Genomic DNA, 17,670 nt, shown 5'->3' with positions numbered 1-17,670 from the left:
AACTGCAACAGGAAAACGGGGGAGGAGCTGTCAGTTACTGGTTGCTACGGTAACCACCAACTGCCAACAGCAGGTTTAACAGTTTAACACAACTTGTTGACTAAACAAAGTAAATTCAAAAACATAAATACAGTTTGGCAAACTTCACATTTACAATATTTTTAAAACAAAACCCTGTTACATATAAATATATAAAAAACTAATATTTTATTTTTATGTTTTCTAAATATGTTAAAATAAATCATTTTCAGAAAAATATGCCATTTTTACAGCTATTACTATTTTGAATTTTGATACACAAACACACAGATGAATATTTAAAATTATTTATTTAGAAAAATTACAATGATTCACAGTTTATTGAGAATTACAGCACTCAATTACACGTCATGAGTCATGTGCATTAACCAAATTGTACCGCTTTGGTTTAACAAGTACCAATGTGTGTGAAAACAGCACAAACCAGTGAATGGGGTGCAAAGGGAAAACTTCAGCTTCTTGTGGAAATAAATGTGGAATGAACTCAACATATTAAAATGACTTTAGGACTTCAAAAAAAGGTAAAATAAAACATAACTTGCTGTGGAAAGATGTTTAAAAATGGAGTGTACAAAGAATGTCATGAAAGCAGAAAATACTGTGTTATTTAGGTGATGTGACAGATAAATAAATCATTAAAAATACATAAGGAGCCTTCATTCAGCCACACAAGATAATTAATCCGATGCCTCACTTGATTCTAGACCAGCGGTGTCAAACTCATTTTTGTTTTGGGCCAAATCAAAATTACAAATCCTCTTAAAGGGCCAGTTGTGCCAGAATGTATTGACGAAACCCGTTCACAAATTGTTAAAATATCAATCAATTCTTAAAATTAAATAATATATTACATCTTTACAGTCCCTCCTGGATTTCACGATTGTTTTGTGATTTTTTTGCAATAAAAATCAAAGTGTTTGTGGTACTAATTTGGAAATATTTGCACTTATTTATGACGGTAAGTGTGACTTTTTATTACTCACTGTACAGGTCACGGACTATAAGCTGAAATTAATTAAGACTGAGGCAGCTGTTTAGTACAAGTAAGAACGTTTCAGACCATTTTTGTGGAATAAACTACCAATTAAGTATTAGTGCAAGAAAAGTGTGGGTATTTGTTGATTTTGCGTGAATTTCCACAATAATTTGCAAGAAAATGGAGGGACTGATTCATATAATTTGGCAGTAAACGGATAAAAACTGAATGGATCTGATCGATAAAATAACATTTGAGCACATTTAGTGTTATTCTAGAATTTACAGGGCCACATAAAAAGCTGTGGCGGGTTGGATTTGGCCCACGGGCCTCCAGTTTGACACTTGTGATCCAGACCTTTCATGCTGACAGAAAGGCAAGAAAACAGCACATTTTAGTAACTTCATATTGTAATCTCAACCTCCTTATTTCACAGTGATTTCTCTGGAAGACTCTTCAGGAAAACATTCACACCAAGTTAGCAGATATATATATATAAAAAAAAGCATAAAACTGAACTTAATGCTCCGTGTTCACACTGTGAATAAAACAGAAAAGAAATGCGGCGGACCACCACGGCGGCTGTAGTGTCTCCAACATATATATTAAATCCAATTACAGTTAAATAAAAGGACTCGCCTCGGTTTTTATGTATTTCAAAGCAAATGTGATGAAAAAGTGTCTACAGAGAGCAAAATACATTAAAAGGGCCTGTCAGCAAAATTACAGTGTATTTACTCTGCCTCAAACAGAAGGTACGAGTCATGAACAGTACTGTGATATACACACTGCTGCACTTGAAGAAACAAAAATATGTCTTTGAAATTTAAAATCCCGTCGCCTAAAAGCTGCCTGTCCAGCTGTGTTATCTGTAATATTGCACATTTTAATGTACTAATAAATTACTGATGTCACTACTACATCCATTACCGCTGAGAGACAGAAGAAACCTCCTACTGCATTTCACAACATCTGGAGTTCAAGCACACCAAAAAAAATCATCCAAAGCACTTTGGAACAGCTAAACCTTCTCCAATTTCTGCTTCTGTTGACTTAGAAAAATATTTCTAATGTAATTAAAATATATCCCGACATCCAGACAGTAACAAACTCATTATTCATAGGGCTCGTTTGTTTTGTACCATTAAAACATGTTCAATAAGAAGCATTTCCAGTAAGTCGAGTCTTCATAAATCAAACCCAACAGATACTTTCCAGAGAGCTCCTCCCGGTTTCGAGGCACACGTTACGTTCAGCCTGCAGATGGTCGGGTTCATGGTCCAAGTTCGCAATAAAAACTCAACCGAGAACCCACTTCAGTCTCCCAGCTGTGGCAGGCGTTATAAACACACAGAAAGCTCCACTCTCCCAGCCATACAAGTTCAACAATACCAAAATACCACTTTTTATATATATTTATATATATAAAAAAAACAAGACAGCCAACATATGAAACGTCTTTGTCAAGGCACGTTATACAGACACACTTCTGTGAACACTCAAACCAGTTAAGTATAAAAAGTGCAAGAACTGGGGCACACAAGCAGTGGTGCAATGTACCGCTGGAAATAAAATAAAACATTAACTTCCAATTTAATGATACGGATTAAATCAAAGGGCGACCTCAAAAAGCAAACCAGTCGCTGCTCATAAGTCAAACCCCTCTGAAAAGCAGCAATGAAATTTTTTAATTACAAATCGCTTATTGTTTTGATTAATTGGTTTCCAAACCCAACATACCTACTCCATTAGCTCACTCTATCCTAATGAAAAAAAATTTCATTCATCAGAATGTGAAGCAACCACGATACACGTTCCAAAAAGCATTATTTCCCCTTGAACGTCTTAATGCTTTTTTTTAATGCAACAACCACAAACAGTTTTACTTGAGGGACAAAGTAGAGAATAACTGAGAAGTGGAAGGTAAGTACATGGTTTTTAAAATGTAAAAAAAATTTATCTGTTGCCAATAAAACCTTAAAAAAAATACAAACTTTTAAACCTAAAACCAAAATACATGGTGGTGGAACCATCATGCTGTGGGGACACTTTATAGTTAAACCAAGTAGAGGATAAAAAATACTTTAAAATCACCTTTTTTAGCTTTTTATCATGTTTTAATGTTATAACATGATATAGGTGAAGTGTCAGAAAGAGTAAGAGTTTCTTAAAAAGACAGAGACCCAATTTCAAGGTGTAATATTTCATATGCTGCGTTATAAAAATGTTTGGAAAATACGTATTACCGCCCCTGTAAAACTGACTATTAATGAATCTAATAAAATGTAGAAGCATCATGCATAACCTTCACAGTTATACAGTACCGGTACTCCATATAATATTCTACAAATTTAAATAAAACACATCAAAGTTTGTGGTTGCAATGTGAGAAAATGCAAAAAAAAGTTCAAGGGGTGCTAATACTTTTAAAAGACATGTTTGTTAGCTTTCTCAGCTAATCTAAGCTAATGTTCCCAAAGGGAAACTGCCACCTTCTAATTGTGACCAATTAACATAATTACTCCTAATTAGGCATGGGCCAGTCTTCTCACAGCATCTAAAAAATATTTAAAGGAAAAAAATTAGTACCATTATTGAATTTATTTAATTCTTACTGAGATAAAATATTAAAGAGGTTATTGTGAACTGCAATATTGAATTTAACATAAAAATTTAATAAATACCACTAAATGTTGGAGTAATTTTCAAGTAACCTTGCCTTTTATGCCTTTCTGCTCCAGTAGTCAAGCTGAGTACTTCACTCTGTCCCAAACACATTTCCATCGAATAAACATTGAAAAAACAACGTTGGATTGTGTCTAAACAATGTTAAATACGGATAAATAGAGTGAAAATATGTCAGCACAAACATATCTGCTGATACCTAAAGATGGGCAGCAAAGACTTAATTTAAGAACCTGTTTGGGCCAAATTTTGTTGAATAGACAAAAAAAAAAAGTTCAATTTTTAATACGTTTTTCAATTCAGTCCTAAAAAGTCAAAGGATGTCAAATGTTTGGCGACTAAAGATGGTTTCCAACTGTATTTATGAGCAAGTGTGTTCGGTGGAGCTACTTTACTTTCCAAGCCAAATCTAAATTTGTTCTTGTAGGCTCAAGAGAAAAGAAGTGGCCTTTCTTCAGCCAGCCGACTGGCAGTGTGCAGCAACTAGTTCTTAGATTTCAATGGAAGAACTTTACATTGGAACATAACAACGTGCAGCAGCCGGCCCATGCCTACCCCTGAATATTCTCAGTCTTTGGTAGCAATTTCCACCTGAATACTGAGGAGACGACACAAACTCCTCATAGCTACTGCAAAGCCACGAGTCTCTAGTTTTTTTGCCTCCCCTAGTGGTCAAAACTGCTTATTGCAATTTTTATATTTGTCAGCATAGCTAACGCATTTGGTTTCATTATAAACCTGTGTTCTGTCTGTTTATCAAAACTAGCTAAAAAAGACAAAGCTGACAAAACAGCCTTTAGGGAGAACCGTCAGGTTGGACTTAAAGCTGGTAGAAGACTTGTTGCTTTTTTCAACCGACTCCAACATCTTCAGTCCGTTTTACGAAAATAAAGCAGGTGAAAAGCTTCAAGTACTGTTTCCTTGTTCTTGTTCGAAAAGCAGCATGGCGAGTTGCGATCGGGACCCGAGGCCCTCCATGTTGCTCTGAATACACCGGTGGTAGATGTCTTCGCTGAGTTTCGGGTTGCAAGACTGGTAGCGGTACTGCTGGTGCAGAGCTGGCTCAACAGCTCTGAATACGTGCAGACCAGAATACTTCACAAAAATGTCATAAATGTCCAGGCTTTCAAGGATGTCCTCGTTCTCTTGGACGTCCGCCACCATGCGGGATCGCGTCGCCATGTAGTCGGAGTTGTAAAAGCACGCCTCGTCAAATGACCTGCGGTCAAACTGTCCGGCATCCTTCACCAGGTCGACTGTGGCAGGGGGCGGCTGGTTGTGGTAGGAAACATCGGGGTTGTACTCCTGGAAGTGGATGGGGAAGAAGACCTGCCAGTTATTTATAGAGTTCATGCGGCAGCGGTTGAGAAACTCGCCGTTGATGTTCGTGTTGACGTGCGCCAGGAAGAACAAAGTGTCCACCGGGTGCTTTTTGGAGATGATGTCCATGAACTTAATCTGGGACGGTATCTCCGTCTTGACGCTGATCCAGGGGATTTTCACCGTGGGGTATTTTCGTTCGTAAACATTTATCTGATTCTTCACGTCAATAAATATGTCGTTGTGGTTCACGTGTTGAGCCTCCTCTGGGTCGTAAATGAACAGAAACGTGAGGATGGCATTTTCGCTCGTCTCAAAGGCATTGGAGGCAAAGACTTCCATTAAATGGTTGACGTAGCTGCGGTCTTCTGCAGTCAGAGGTATAATGATGTGAACCCTGGTCGCTTCGGTGACGTAGGGCATGGGAATGATCTCTATAAGGCTCAGAGGTCGCACCAGGTGGACTCTCTTGGTGATGGAGCGGCTGTGACCTTTCTGATTAATGACCTCCAGCTGAAGGTCTAAGGTGTACTCCATGCCCCTGGTGGGGTCGAAGCGTCTGTATCCGTTAATCAGCTGCTGCTTCTTCAGATGTAAGGTGGGCATGTACTTTTTGTTCAGCTCCTCTATGGCTGTATCTATGACCTCTGCCACATCCAGTTTATCGATACCCCGCAACTCACACTTAGGAGCGCTGTCGATGCACGAATAAATCTCCTCCTCTGTGAAGTACTCCCATTTTAGAACTTCAAACCGAGATTTAGGTTCAAAAGGCGGATTGACCCCGACTGGCCACTGGGCGCTTCGGTTGCCTTCAAAAGCGAGAACGCTGACATTTTTTATCTCCGCCTGCGGACACACAACAAGAGTTTTTTTAATATCATTGAAAAATGTGTCTATTTTAATTAGGGCTGAAAAGATTAATCGGATTAATCGATTATTGAAATAATCGCCATCTAAGTTAGAAATCAATTAATTGCTAACTAAAGTACAAAGAGTCAAAGATGTGCAATTTCTGAAAAAACAATGAAGCCGAAACTGTACAAAATGTCACTGCTTCACCTTCTTACAGTCTGCAGTAGGGACGCAAATTCATGGAAAGTTGAGTGGAAAGAAAAATTAAAAGAAAAATCTGCTCAATGAAGGTTTTTGCAAGTTTTAGAGTTACATTTAAAAATGTTACATTTCTCATAAGTTGAGTTGCAAAAAAAGGATTATCAAACATAATAAACAAACCAAACATAATGTTTTGGGGGTTTTTTTAAGCAAAACACCTTTTAGTTCTCCTCTCAGATTAAAGTAAAGATTGGGTTTCATTTGGAAATCTAAAAATAAATGTGGCAAAGCAGTGTTTGATATGAGCAGAAAACAATTAAATGGAGAATTGCTAAAGACAAGATAAGATAACAGATAAAAAAAATAAAAAGCACTTTTTTATCTTTTGATCTGTTATACAAAAACAGATCTGTTATATAAAAGACACAAAATAAAAATGATGTGAAAAGTGATAATTAGGGCTGCAACTAACAACTACTTCTGGTAAACTATTAATTTATCAATTATTCTGATGATTAATTGGTTCAAAAAATGGCACAGTCTACAGATTTTTAATTTAACCACGTAAGCCTCTTTTTAAATAAAGCATTAGAAATATGTTAATAGATGCAAATTAAAAAGTAATAGACATTTTATTGAATGAAATAAAATATTACAGCATTTCCTCAGTAAATCTGAAACAGCTGAAACTAACACTATGCTCTTGAGAAGTTTTAACTAAAATAAATTTATAGAAAGATGTTTTTAGATTAAATCCAAATGTATATATTGTTGTACAAAGTTAGCTTAATTACTGATCTAAATATGTTTTTTTGTCTGTACACTCCAGTTAACAATTAACAACTAAGAAATTAGTTCACGATTATTTGAATTAATCACGATTAATCGTTTCAGCCCTAGTTGTAATCATAAAAAATAAACACTTGAAATGCATCAATCTGTATGCAGTGAATGAGATTCATGTCTGAACTGAAATAAATGATCTTTTTTCTGGTATGCTCGTCAGATCTTTTGTTTTTGACATTCTGCGGGGGGAATAATGATAAGACGAGATTGAATTTCCGACTCATTCGCAGGTGATTTGTGACTCTTGGCAATCTGCTTACCTGCAGCTTAGCAATCTCATTGTAAGTCTTGTGCAGCTCAATCTCGGAGAAGCATCGGTGCAGCCGGTACATTTGTTCGGGGTCAGACACGGGATGAACAGTCAGGGCTCTCTTGAACTTCTCGTTCTGCTCTTTATTTGGGTCCGAGTTTTTTCCGAGCTCGTAATGGTGGTACTCGAGTCCCTGCAAAGAAGACAAACAAAGAGCGCTCTTCATGAGACGTGATGGCATGACAGAAGTACGCCGAATGCCGTTCCAGGCCTGGTTGTTACGGAGCGTTACTTTCTTTCAAACATTTCGTGCCAACTAGACAGCATATCAGGCTCATCTCCACGGGAAAGTTTGCTCAGTGAGCTGAAACTTCACAGTGATGCTAAAAACCCCCCCAAAAAAACAGACTTTCGCTGCGGGGTTAGCAACCGTGTTTGCTCTTTGACAAATTCACAGGAACGTCAAAATAAAACAAAAGACGTGGCTGAGGACCTAATCTCAGTCTCCAGCTGAAAAAAACCCTGAAAAGAATCTGATGAAGCCATTAAGAGAAGAAAGAACGGAGGAAGCGCTTAGCTAAGCAGCGAGGCCGCTCTATTACCAGTGTTTGCCAACAGCTTATAGCCTGTAGCCCAACACTTAGTGAAGCATTGTCCGTGCCTAATTGGCATCAGTGTTCCCTTTGTACAGGAAAAAAAAAAGATGTCTGGCTCTGTGTTCAAGCTGTTTTCTCAACTATTTGAGGCCTGTTAACTTCCCCCTGCCTGTCTCCGTTATCTAAAGGGCTAAGTTGAGCGCTGCTGGCTCGGGGCTCTTCTGATAGCCAAGTTACTCCCTCTCAATTGTGCAACAAGAAAGTTTGCAGCTTTGGCCAGGAGCCAAGCAGGAAAAATGGGAGTAAAAAGCATTTACATATCTACTGGGTGAGTCAAAAAAAACAAAAAAAATTCACTTAAGGCCATTGTTTGAGTTTGTATTGCCCAGTTAACGATTAATCGATCACTAAATTTGTTGATTATTATTTCAGTAATCAATTAATCACAATTATGTCGATTAATCGTTGGAGCCCTGAAGGATATTATGACTGAGAACAGAATTTGTGATTACACCGTTATGAAGCTGTTTTTCATGAATGCTTCGTGAGACACAGAGTTTTGGCGCCACAACTGAGAAACTAGCCTACTTCATGCGTTCATACAGGTTCTACTGAAACAATGTGGATAAAAAATGTACACTGAACAAAATAAGTGTGTCTAATCACTTAATTCAAGATTTACCAAGAGATGAAATTACTTTCTGGTTGGTTTCAATAGTCTTTTTCATAAACAAACTGAATCAATTGCAAAATGAACTTTGTATTTACTCAGGTTATCTTTGGAACTAGTGTGACAAAAAAAGCCAAAACTAAAAAATATTCAAGGGGAACTAATTATTTGCATTGCACAGTGTTAATGTTTTTGTAAGTAAAACATTAACACTAGAAGAACTGAAGCAAACTCTGCTGAAAGACAAACAAAAAACCTCCCTGCAGGCCTTGGGACAAAGCCTGTTTGACCTTAAATGCTAATGACATTATAGGAGCAGAGCATGTTGACCCACAGGGGATTTTCACACCATTGAACCTAAGTCAACCTCTCAGCTGTGTCCCCTGTGCCTGTTTACCTGCCCCTTAATGCCCCGGGTGCAGCGGGAAGTTAAAGGGCACGAGCCCTCTCCTCTGTAATATGAATACCATCTCTTTGCTAGCGCCGTAATTACAGTTCTATAGAGCTGTCTGTCAGTGCTAGTGCAAAGTAATGATTTCTGCAGGGACGGTTATGTTTTCCTTGTGAGGAGAAGAACCCCCCACTGCAGGCAGCTATCCAAGATAACTCTTCTTCTTCTTCGTTTTTACAGCTTAACATTCGTTTAAACTACGGACTGCTTCCTTTCATCTGCTCTCAAGTAAAAAAACATCTTTTATACCTTCATGTTTGTGTTGTAAGCCAGGAGTTTCCCCTAAGAGCATTAACCTCTGGCCAGGACCCTGTTTTCAAACCAGGGTATATATAAAGAAACAAACATTTAGAAGGTTTTTTCTTCACTATTCCATAATTATTATATTCATTTAGCATATATGCTAACCTTATACCTTCTGATTTTAGATGTAGCAGAAAATCTGTTACCAGATGATTAAATTAGTCAACACAATTCCCTCTTTGTGATATTTTATATTAATCACATCAGATTTTAATTTATTCCCACAAGTGGGCTGCTGGATGCTTAATTTGGTCTTTTTTTTGTTAGAAACTTTAGTTTAATATGCTTTATGCATATTTTCTATAATAATACATGATACATGGCTTTCACGTTGTTTTTCACTGCCTTTGTTTTTTTCTTTTTTCAGGATAATTTTCGATGACTTCTTGTCAATCAAGATACTTGAATAAGAAGTATGTATGCTTGTAAAATTTGCCTGTTCCTACAATTAAGTTAAATTTCTTGCTTGCTATGCTAGCTTGAGGAGAAAAGCAGTTTGATGAATTGAAATTTTATTTCAGAATTTACATTTAAAAATCAATCATTTTAACTTTTGTATTTTTTTTAAATGATCAAAAAACAGAAAACCAAAATTATGGTGAAGAAATTTATGGGATTCAACTTTTTTTTATTTTTGCATGTTTTTTCTCATTTTCTCTCCAACTTTCTCAGGCCACCACATCGCCCCCTGGTGGTCCTCACTTTGAAAATGGAAAAGAAGAGTGAGTTTAAGTCAACTTACCTCGTGTTCACTGACACAGTTGGTGCTGGTGTAATCGATGATGCATCTGCCGAGCCACTCATCTGGCCTGGAGCTCAGGATGTCGTTCCTGCAGTTTTCCAGGAAGGGTTGAAGTCGCAGGAGCAAGCTGCGCGACAGGAGGTACCCAAACCCCCCGTAGCAGTACTTCCCTTCCATCTCCCCTCCGATGAACTCTTCAGGACTACCCATGTACAGCTCTCGATTCACGCTCAGGTGCTCCACCAGCTCTCTGATCCGGTCGGCTTCGGTGTAGGCGTCGTCTTGGACGAAGTAGAACCAGTCGTACTCGTTGATGTAGTGGTCTAAGACGTACCTGATGGTCTGATACATGTTCCAGATCAGCCTCTCGTCTCCGTGGGAGACCACAAACATGCCGTGGGGGACTTTGCGGTTGCTGGAGCCGGTGAAGAAGACCACGATGTCCAGGTGGTGGCTTATGGTGCGGTTCACCGCCACACCGAGGGTGTTGATGGTGTTTTTGGAGGTCAGGACTCCAACGAACAGGCTCTCCCGCATGCCAAGCTCCGTGCTTATGTACTTAGCCCTGAGAAACAAGGTGGAGAACGACTGGATCAATACAGCTGTTTGATAGTTTGATTGATTTTTTTATTTATTCAGTGAGTCATCACAATATTTCAAAACGCTTCAACATTTTAAACAACTTGACTGAAAATGTTCAGCCAGAAGCTAGCGCTGGATGATATGGCTAAAAAAATATACCACAATATAAACGCTTCATATAGAAAATTATTGATCAGTATTTTGTTTTAAATATATGAAATACTAACAAAATGGTGAGACCTTTCCTCTTTTATCCAGTTTTCACTCCACGTCGGTGTGGTTTATTTTTAAAAAAGTTAAGAGAAACAGTGGCAAAACCTTAAACTGCTGCTGCGCAAGTTTCTGAAGTTGTTGCTAGGTAACCAAAGAATGAGTGAGTTGCTAGGTAACCAAAGAGCGAGTGAGTTAGTTCATTCCACCAATCTTGCTTAGCTGGCTGTGAAAGGTTTAGCGGTTAAAGTCTTTCCTTCGCCTACATTCCCCAGAATGCTGTGCGGTACTGGGTCAGAGTTCAGTGAATATTTTATATATTGAATATTCTAGACATATTATCTATTGATACTGATTATGTATCTATCGCAATATATATTGTTACTGATTTATTATCTAGCCTTAGCAGAAGTATGAGGCTTATATTTATACCTGACCTATATATCAAAATAAACTAAACTTCATAAATAATTACAATATAAAACCCAAAATATTTCATTTCTTGTACATAAAAACAATAAACAGAAAACGAAAAGAAAATCATCCAAAACTAAAACAGAAAGTAATGGCATTAAAATCATAAAAAAGAGAGAGGAGTAAAGTAAATGTGGATTTATTTGCAAACTTTAGAAAATTATGCCGATAAATAAACATTCTACATAACATTTCCAATAAGTGTGACCATAAGTATGTTGTATTATTTTAGCAACAATAGGATTAATTGTTGCTTTTTGTTTTTTAATTATAAAAATGATAATGCGCTGCTGCATTTTCATTTTAAAATTTCGCATTTACACCTTGAAACCGTGGTATTCTCATACCAGCCTAAAGTACCTAAAATACAACAAAAGGCAACAGGTTGGCAGGCTGCATGAAATCTTACATTCAGTTTATTAAAACCAGATAAGCGGGTCGAGTGATTTCACAAGCTACTGCTGAAGCCATAGATATGTCAATCGCTGTGACACACATGGAAACACTAGCAAAGGAAATTACAGCTTCTTTAGAAAATTAAACGCGTAGGAACCTGCAAAGCGATTCATCATAACCAACAGTGCAGCCAACTTCATTTCCTTTTTATAACCCACATGGCATCTTTGAGGACCCAGTTTAGAGCCGTGCCCATTTGATGATTCATCTTATAATAGAGCAACTTTATCTGCAAATAGTAGCATTTAGAAGAGTTCACAACTTAAAAGGAAAACTGGTCTACTTCTACTGGTTACATATTAAAAATTATTATCCATAATGGCTTGTTCATTAGATGTATGACAAACACAACTGTAAGATTACTTTAGGTTCGGTTTCCATCTTTTTAAAGTTGGTAAAGCAACTAAATCATGAGTATTTCTGGACTTTTTCTGGTGTAACTTGAGAGCCGTCTGCTGAGGGACATTTTGTCCCAACCGTCCATCAGGTCGTAATCACCAGGGCTTGTTTCATTTCCATTTTTAGTCATTTTCAATGTTCCACTCTTGGTCTTCTGAAAGAAAAACTTGGTTTTATGACTCCAATAAACAATATCGACCAGCAGTAGGGAACGTTAGAGTTATTCTGGTTTGATCAGGGGCCACAGTTTATCATATTACAGTTGGAATAATACAAAGTAAAAATAATATGTGCAATATAGGCCTTTTATAACCGTTTATCTCCATAATTCACAGTTACAAAAACTAAACTAATCTAAGTAGCTGAACATAAAAGAGTTTTCAAGATAGGAATGCTTAGGCATGAAGGGGCATCATTAGATGCCACTACCTATTATTCTAAAAAGAATCGGCCTATAAATTAAAGGAATTTTCAAAATTACATCTTTAATTTTAGCAAAACCTTCTCCTAAACCTAAAGACTATTTCAAGGGACTGAAATAAAATGTATCCACTTTTGGGTGTGAGGGTTAACATTCAAACAAGGTCTCTATCCACAGGTTCTTGGAAATGTTTGCCTGCTTATGCAGAAAATGTAAGTTAGACATCTTTCAGTGTGTGGGCATACAGTGGCACCTTGTCAGCCTCAGCCTCAGTCCTCAAGCCTGGCTAGTATTAATAAGCATCTACAAATGTCTGACGGTTTGCTTCATATTTTAATTAGATTTAGGACAGATAACATAAATTGTCTTGTAATGGTTACTACTAGCGGTGGAGGCGAGTGTGAGGAGAGCAGAAGGAACTGGGTGGTGTGGAAGTGGCCAGTATAATTTAGGAACCGTTTTCAAACACATTTGGCACTAGCTGATAAGATAATTGATAACAAAATAAAAAAAGGTTGCACTCTTTATCTTGAGAACTTAACTGGAGGGTTTGCTTTACAGAAACAACACATTTGTCTGCTTACAAGTTGAAAATATATTGCTGAAACTTTGGTCCGACAAAACTGTGTTTGATATACGTGAAGACAGGCAGATTTTTTTTAAATGAACTAAACAGTAAACAGATGTTGATTTATTATCCTGTAGTTAATTTGTTTAACTTTTATAACTTAACTCTGTTGTTTTGTGTGAAAGAAATAAGGCAAGTTGATTATTTTTCTCTGAAGTCAAAATATTTTGTGCTTTTTGTACTTTAAAATATCAGATTCTACAGTAACAATCATCACTATGTAATAAAATAAATGACCTGATATTTATTCCAACTGTGAAAACAGCAGAACAGTCCTCAAGTATCATTTGCTGAGCAACTCCTGGTAGCATCACTGTTTTAGAAGTAGTATTTTCTGCTATGTTGGATCACAACTTCTAAAATTTTAATACTATTACAATTTTTATAACGTTGTAGCTCTCCTGTTTTTACCCTAAACCCAAAACTGTATTAATTAAAGTTGTTTTGTTTCAGTAGTTAAAGATATTTTTCAACACACCCTCAAAACAAACTTTGCACAAAAAATAAGAATTGATCAGAATCCATCCAGCAAATTTTTTAACTTGCAGGCTCAGAAAATATCTCCTCCTTTTTGTCGTTCTAAAATATAAGAAATTACTTCACTAACACTGCTATTTAAAGTGGTTAAAAATAAAAACTTATTATGAATATTTATTGTGTGTGGTGCGACCAAGTTAATAATGGCCATTTTAATCCCACTTTTTATGGAAACAAAGTTAAAATAATGTGTTTTGGCATTGACCCCCCCCCCCCCCCCCCCCCCCCCTCCCATGGCCACCTCTTCTAAAACTTTCTGGGGTCGCCCCTGGCTGTTACTAGCCTGTTGTTACCTTAATACTCCTAAAATTACAGGCCAGACTGTGACACCTGTACATCTGCACCATGTGGGGTCTGACATGCTTTATCATCAACTAGTCCTCGTATTAAGTAAATTACAGCCCACAGTGAAATTATTTGAAGCGTGTATGAAAATCCAGAATGAACGGTGACCCTGAACTGACCTGAAAACTTTCTTTGGAGCACTCGGCTGGACTTGTTTGTAAGGGACTATTCTTGGCTCGAAATCCTCTTCGGACTCCACATCGTTGCCAGTGGAAATGGAGCTGGGCTTTCGGGCTCCTTTGAGGAGTCCATCCTGACCCGAAGCCACATCCTCGCCCTCCTTCCCCTCCACGGGACACGCTTCTTCCGTCCAGCTCACGCTCAACAAACTCAACGTGAAGCCCAATGAAATGCCGATTACCACGGGGCCGAGCGACCGCAGGACAGAAATAAACACTGAAAATCTCATTTTAAACGTCGGCTCTCCCTCCGCTCCTGCCTGCTAGTCCCGCTTCGGTCGCTTCCGGAAGCCGGTCTAACGGGGCTTCTGGGACGGGACAGCTCGGTTGTTCATCAAGTCTGAAGAGACTCAGCTGTATCAAAGTGAGTTTTTTAGAAAAGATGCAGCTCCTTCCTTAAATTCTACGCAGGACTGTTACGTGTCAGTGTCCGCTGCCTGGCTCCTCCTCCCCGGCTTGGCGTAAGCATCATGAGGTGGGCGGGGCTCCCGGCTGCGCGGGGCGGAGGGATATCACAGTGATGAGCCGGCTGAAGACAGGTAACGGTCAGGAAAATGAAGAAACGTCATCCGCCTGGCAGTTGGTTGCCATGGCTGGCGTTTACAGTTGGCTCATAGCGACCGAAATAATCGATTTTACGTTAAAATTACCTTAATATTTATTAGTGTTAGCGTTTCAACCAATGCTTAAACAAAGCGTTTTCCCCTATCAAACTGATAAAACACGCAATATCACCTTAAATATGTATAACTTTTATAAATTTTCTCAAGTCACTTCTAGGTTTAGTGCGTTTTATGTGATTGACTAGAATATAAAGTAGTGCAGAACTGCGACGGAAGTTCAAAAATAGAAGTGGCAAGCAAGTCAAAGCATCTATATAAAAACAGAACTAAAATTAATATAAAAAATACAGTGCAGTTATTAAAAATAATATGTTCTGATTTAAAGAAATGTGCCAGTGACAGAGATGGGTTACCCCAACAATTTACTCAAATAAGAGTAGCTCTACTTCAACATATTTCTGCTCTAGTAAAAGTAAAAAGTAGCCGCTCAAAAAATTACTCAAGTAAGAGTAAAAATATATTCGGCAAAAGGCGACTCAAGTACTGAGTAACTGATCAAAACATCATTTAATATCTAACATTTTTGTTAAAAAATTTTTACATTTAAAAAGTAAAGTTGTATTGAAATTTGGAGTTTGAATACGCATACACATACAAAATAATTAATATAAATTACATAATTGCAAAACAAAAAAAATACAGTTCACTTTGTAGATGCACTCAGGTCAACAAAAGTGAGTATGAAGAATAATTGCCAAGTGTTGGTGCAAATTATTTATTATATAGTCTATTTAAGTCTATTTAGTTATAGACTTCTGTACATAAATACTCTTTAATTCAAACCATTCCCTTTTTATTCATCTTGCTATAAGTGAGTTTCTGATCTGGTTTTAAGTCTTGCGGTCAGGTTCCAAAATAACTCTGTATGTAGGTTCATCCAACTTTACACAACCTTTTACAGCTTTTCTGATCCTGGTTAAGAAATGTGTTCACACACCATGACGACTATGTTTCACTACATGGGGATTCTGTGTTTTGTGTTTCCCCCATGCATTGTGTTTTGAACAAAAACCACAAAACAAACAAACAACAAAACACATTTTTGGTCTTTACTGACCCAGTTTATGATATGCTTACTGTGTCCTTCAAATAGTTTATGGCTTTCTTTCAGCTGTGGTTTTTCACTTCCATTAAGGCCAGATTTGACTAATAACCGTCCTGTCGACAGATTTTCCAATCCCTGTGGTATTTCACCTCCTCTACAGTTCCCATCAGAATGCCATCTTTTCTGCTTTTCCTAGAAGTCAAAACTAGACTCAATAGTTGAATTAAACTACAGTTGCAAGTAAAAAACCAATGAAATTAGCATTGCCAGGCTAAGTATTATTAGCTAATAATACTACGACTCAGTATCTCGTGTAACTAAATACTAAGATAACATCGTAATTTCCAGTATTATTTACTCAAGTAATTTAGTGATTTAAATTGCCAATAGTTCAGCTGCATAGTGTTTTCTTTCTTTTACACACATGATATCCAACATTGAATTCTGAGTTCAAAGGCTGGAAAACTCAAAACACAAACTTCAGTTTTAATTTTTAAACTGATCGTAATGAAAGTGTCATTTAGAGCTGTTGTGATGGTGCAGAAGTTTGAAGAAACAAGAGATTTCACTCCAAATCTATAATAAAAATCCAGTATGACTATTGCATAAAATGTGGAGTGGAATATTAAACTGTTTATTCTTTTTACTTATACAAGTTTGTAGCCTGAAATCTGTCAATGAATTGGGTTCCTTTTGTGCTTGAATTAATAAAATCGAGGAAAATAAACAGTTATCGACCCGTGTTGCTACAAATAAAAACCCCACCAGGTTTATATCTTACACCATGAAAGTTAGACTGGATTTTGTGTCATTCCTTCATCTTTCAAAATGAGTTTGACATGGAATAATCATTGTTAAAAAGACATTTAAAGTAACTTAATAATCAATCTGTCATCCAGTTCTTCATGATTGCCTTATATTAAGTAATTTAAGATGTGTTTGCATGTTACATTTAAAAAGGAAAAAAGATAATTATGATTTTACTTTCCACGCATACATAACAACAGATTTCAAGGTTGTGATTGTAACACTGAGTTTACAGAAAACAGCCTCCTCTATTTATCAAAAGATTACTTTTTTCTTCTTCTACTAAATCTCATTCATCACAGATTTTTTTTTTTTTTGTTTAGACAAACCTTTTAAAACCTGAATAAATAAAACTGACGTTATAGAAGAAAACTTCTGTAACTTTAACTAAATATTCTTATTTTTGCAGTTTAATGGTCAATGTTTTGCCTCATCACGAGTTGTTTATATAAAGCAAAACATACTTTTAATGTCTGTATTTAAAGTTGAATGTATTTGTGATTTATTTTCCATGTTTTTCTCCTTGTTTTGATTAAATTAATGCATTTTTGGGTCCCGTTTCCTCTTCTGACCCTCAATAGAGGATGCTATAACTGCTTAACACTGACAGGGATTATTGCTCTGCGCTGTCGTCATAAACCTTAATCCTCCAATCTTCTTGGATGGTGATGCACAGGCCAATAATAGAATCATTCTGTCTTTCATATTGGAAAAAACATAATTTATTTCCAAAATGGTTGCAATTTGCAGTTTATTTTCGTTTCTGTTTTACATAAACGTCAGAGATGCATCTAGAATAAGGACAATAATACACTGACACACACTAGTTATTGGCTCACAGTGAGGGAAATGTTATTAACAAGCCTCTGTGAAGGTTTTGTGCTGCAGCTGCCCTGCAGGCATGCTGCTGATGATTAGCTTTCCGCTCTTCCACCTGGCTCCGTCTCGGCTCTGTGTGGCCTCTGTGCTCCTCACCCAGGTGTCGGGGGCAGAAAGCTTTGTGTTTGGGTCATTCACGATCACCTGCATG

The 17,670-nt window shown here is 37.2% G+C and overlaps 1 protein-coding gene across 1 annotated transcript; it reads right to left on the bottom strand.

Annotated features, from left to right (window-relative positions):
- Positions 1–3,175: 3,175 nt before the first annotated feature.
- On the bottom strand, positions 3,176–14,631 carry chpf (chondroitin polymerizing factor). Its single transcript, XM_005807672.2, has 4 exons — positions 14,106–14,631; positions 9,935–10,499; positions 7,183–7,365; positions 3,176–5,869 (listed from the first exon to the last, which is right to left on the bottom strand). Exons 1-4 carry the CDS (start codon positions 14,393–14,395, stop codon positions 4,607–4,609), a joined length of 2,301 nt encoding a protein of 766 aa, XP_005807729.1. The 5' UTR covers positions 14,396–14,631; the 3' UTR covers positions 3,176–4,606.
- Positions 14,632–17,670: the final 3,039 nt, after the last annotated feature.

The sequence above is a fragment of the Xiphophorus maculatus genome, chromosome 7 (assembly GCF_002775205.1).
Source record: "Xiphophorus maculatus strain JP 163 A chromosome 7, X_maculatus-5.0-male, whole genome shotgun sequence".
NCBI classification, from domain to species: Eukaryota; Metazoa; Chordata; class Actinopteri; order Cyprinodontiformes; family Poeciliidae; genus Xiphophorus; species Xiphophorus maculatus.
This window is presented reverse-complemented; position numbering and strand designations above follow the sequence as displayed.

What these genes read in the sequence shown, in the direction of transcription:
- chpf (XM_005807672.2), bottom strand. Translation starts at nt 14,395, where the DNA reads ATGAGATTTTCAGTGTTTATTTCTGTCCTGCGGTCGCTCGGCCCCGTG. An exon ending in ACTGTGTCAGTGAACACGAG is followed by an intron (nt 7,366 to 9,934) that starts GTAAGTTGACTT and finishes TCTTCTTTGCAG; the next exon opens with GGACTCGAGTACCACCATTA. An exon ending in ATGAGATTGCTAAGCTGCAG is followed by an intron (nt 5,870 to 7,182) that starts GTAAGCAGATTG and finishes GTGTGTCCGCAG; the next exon opens with GCGGAGATAAAAAATGTCAG.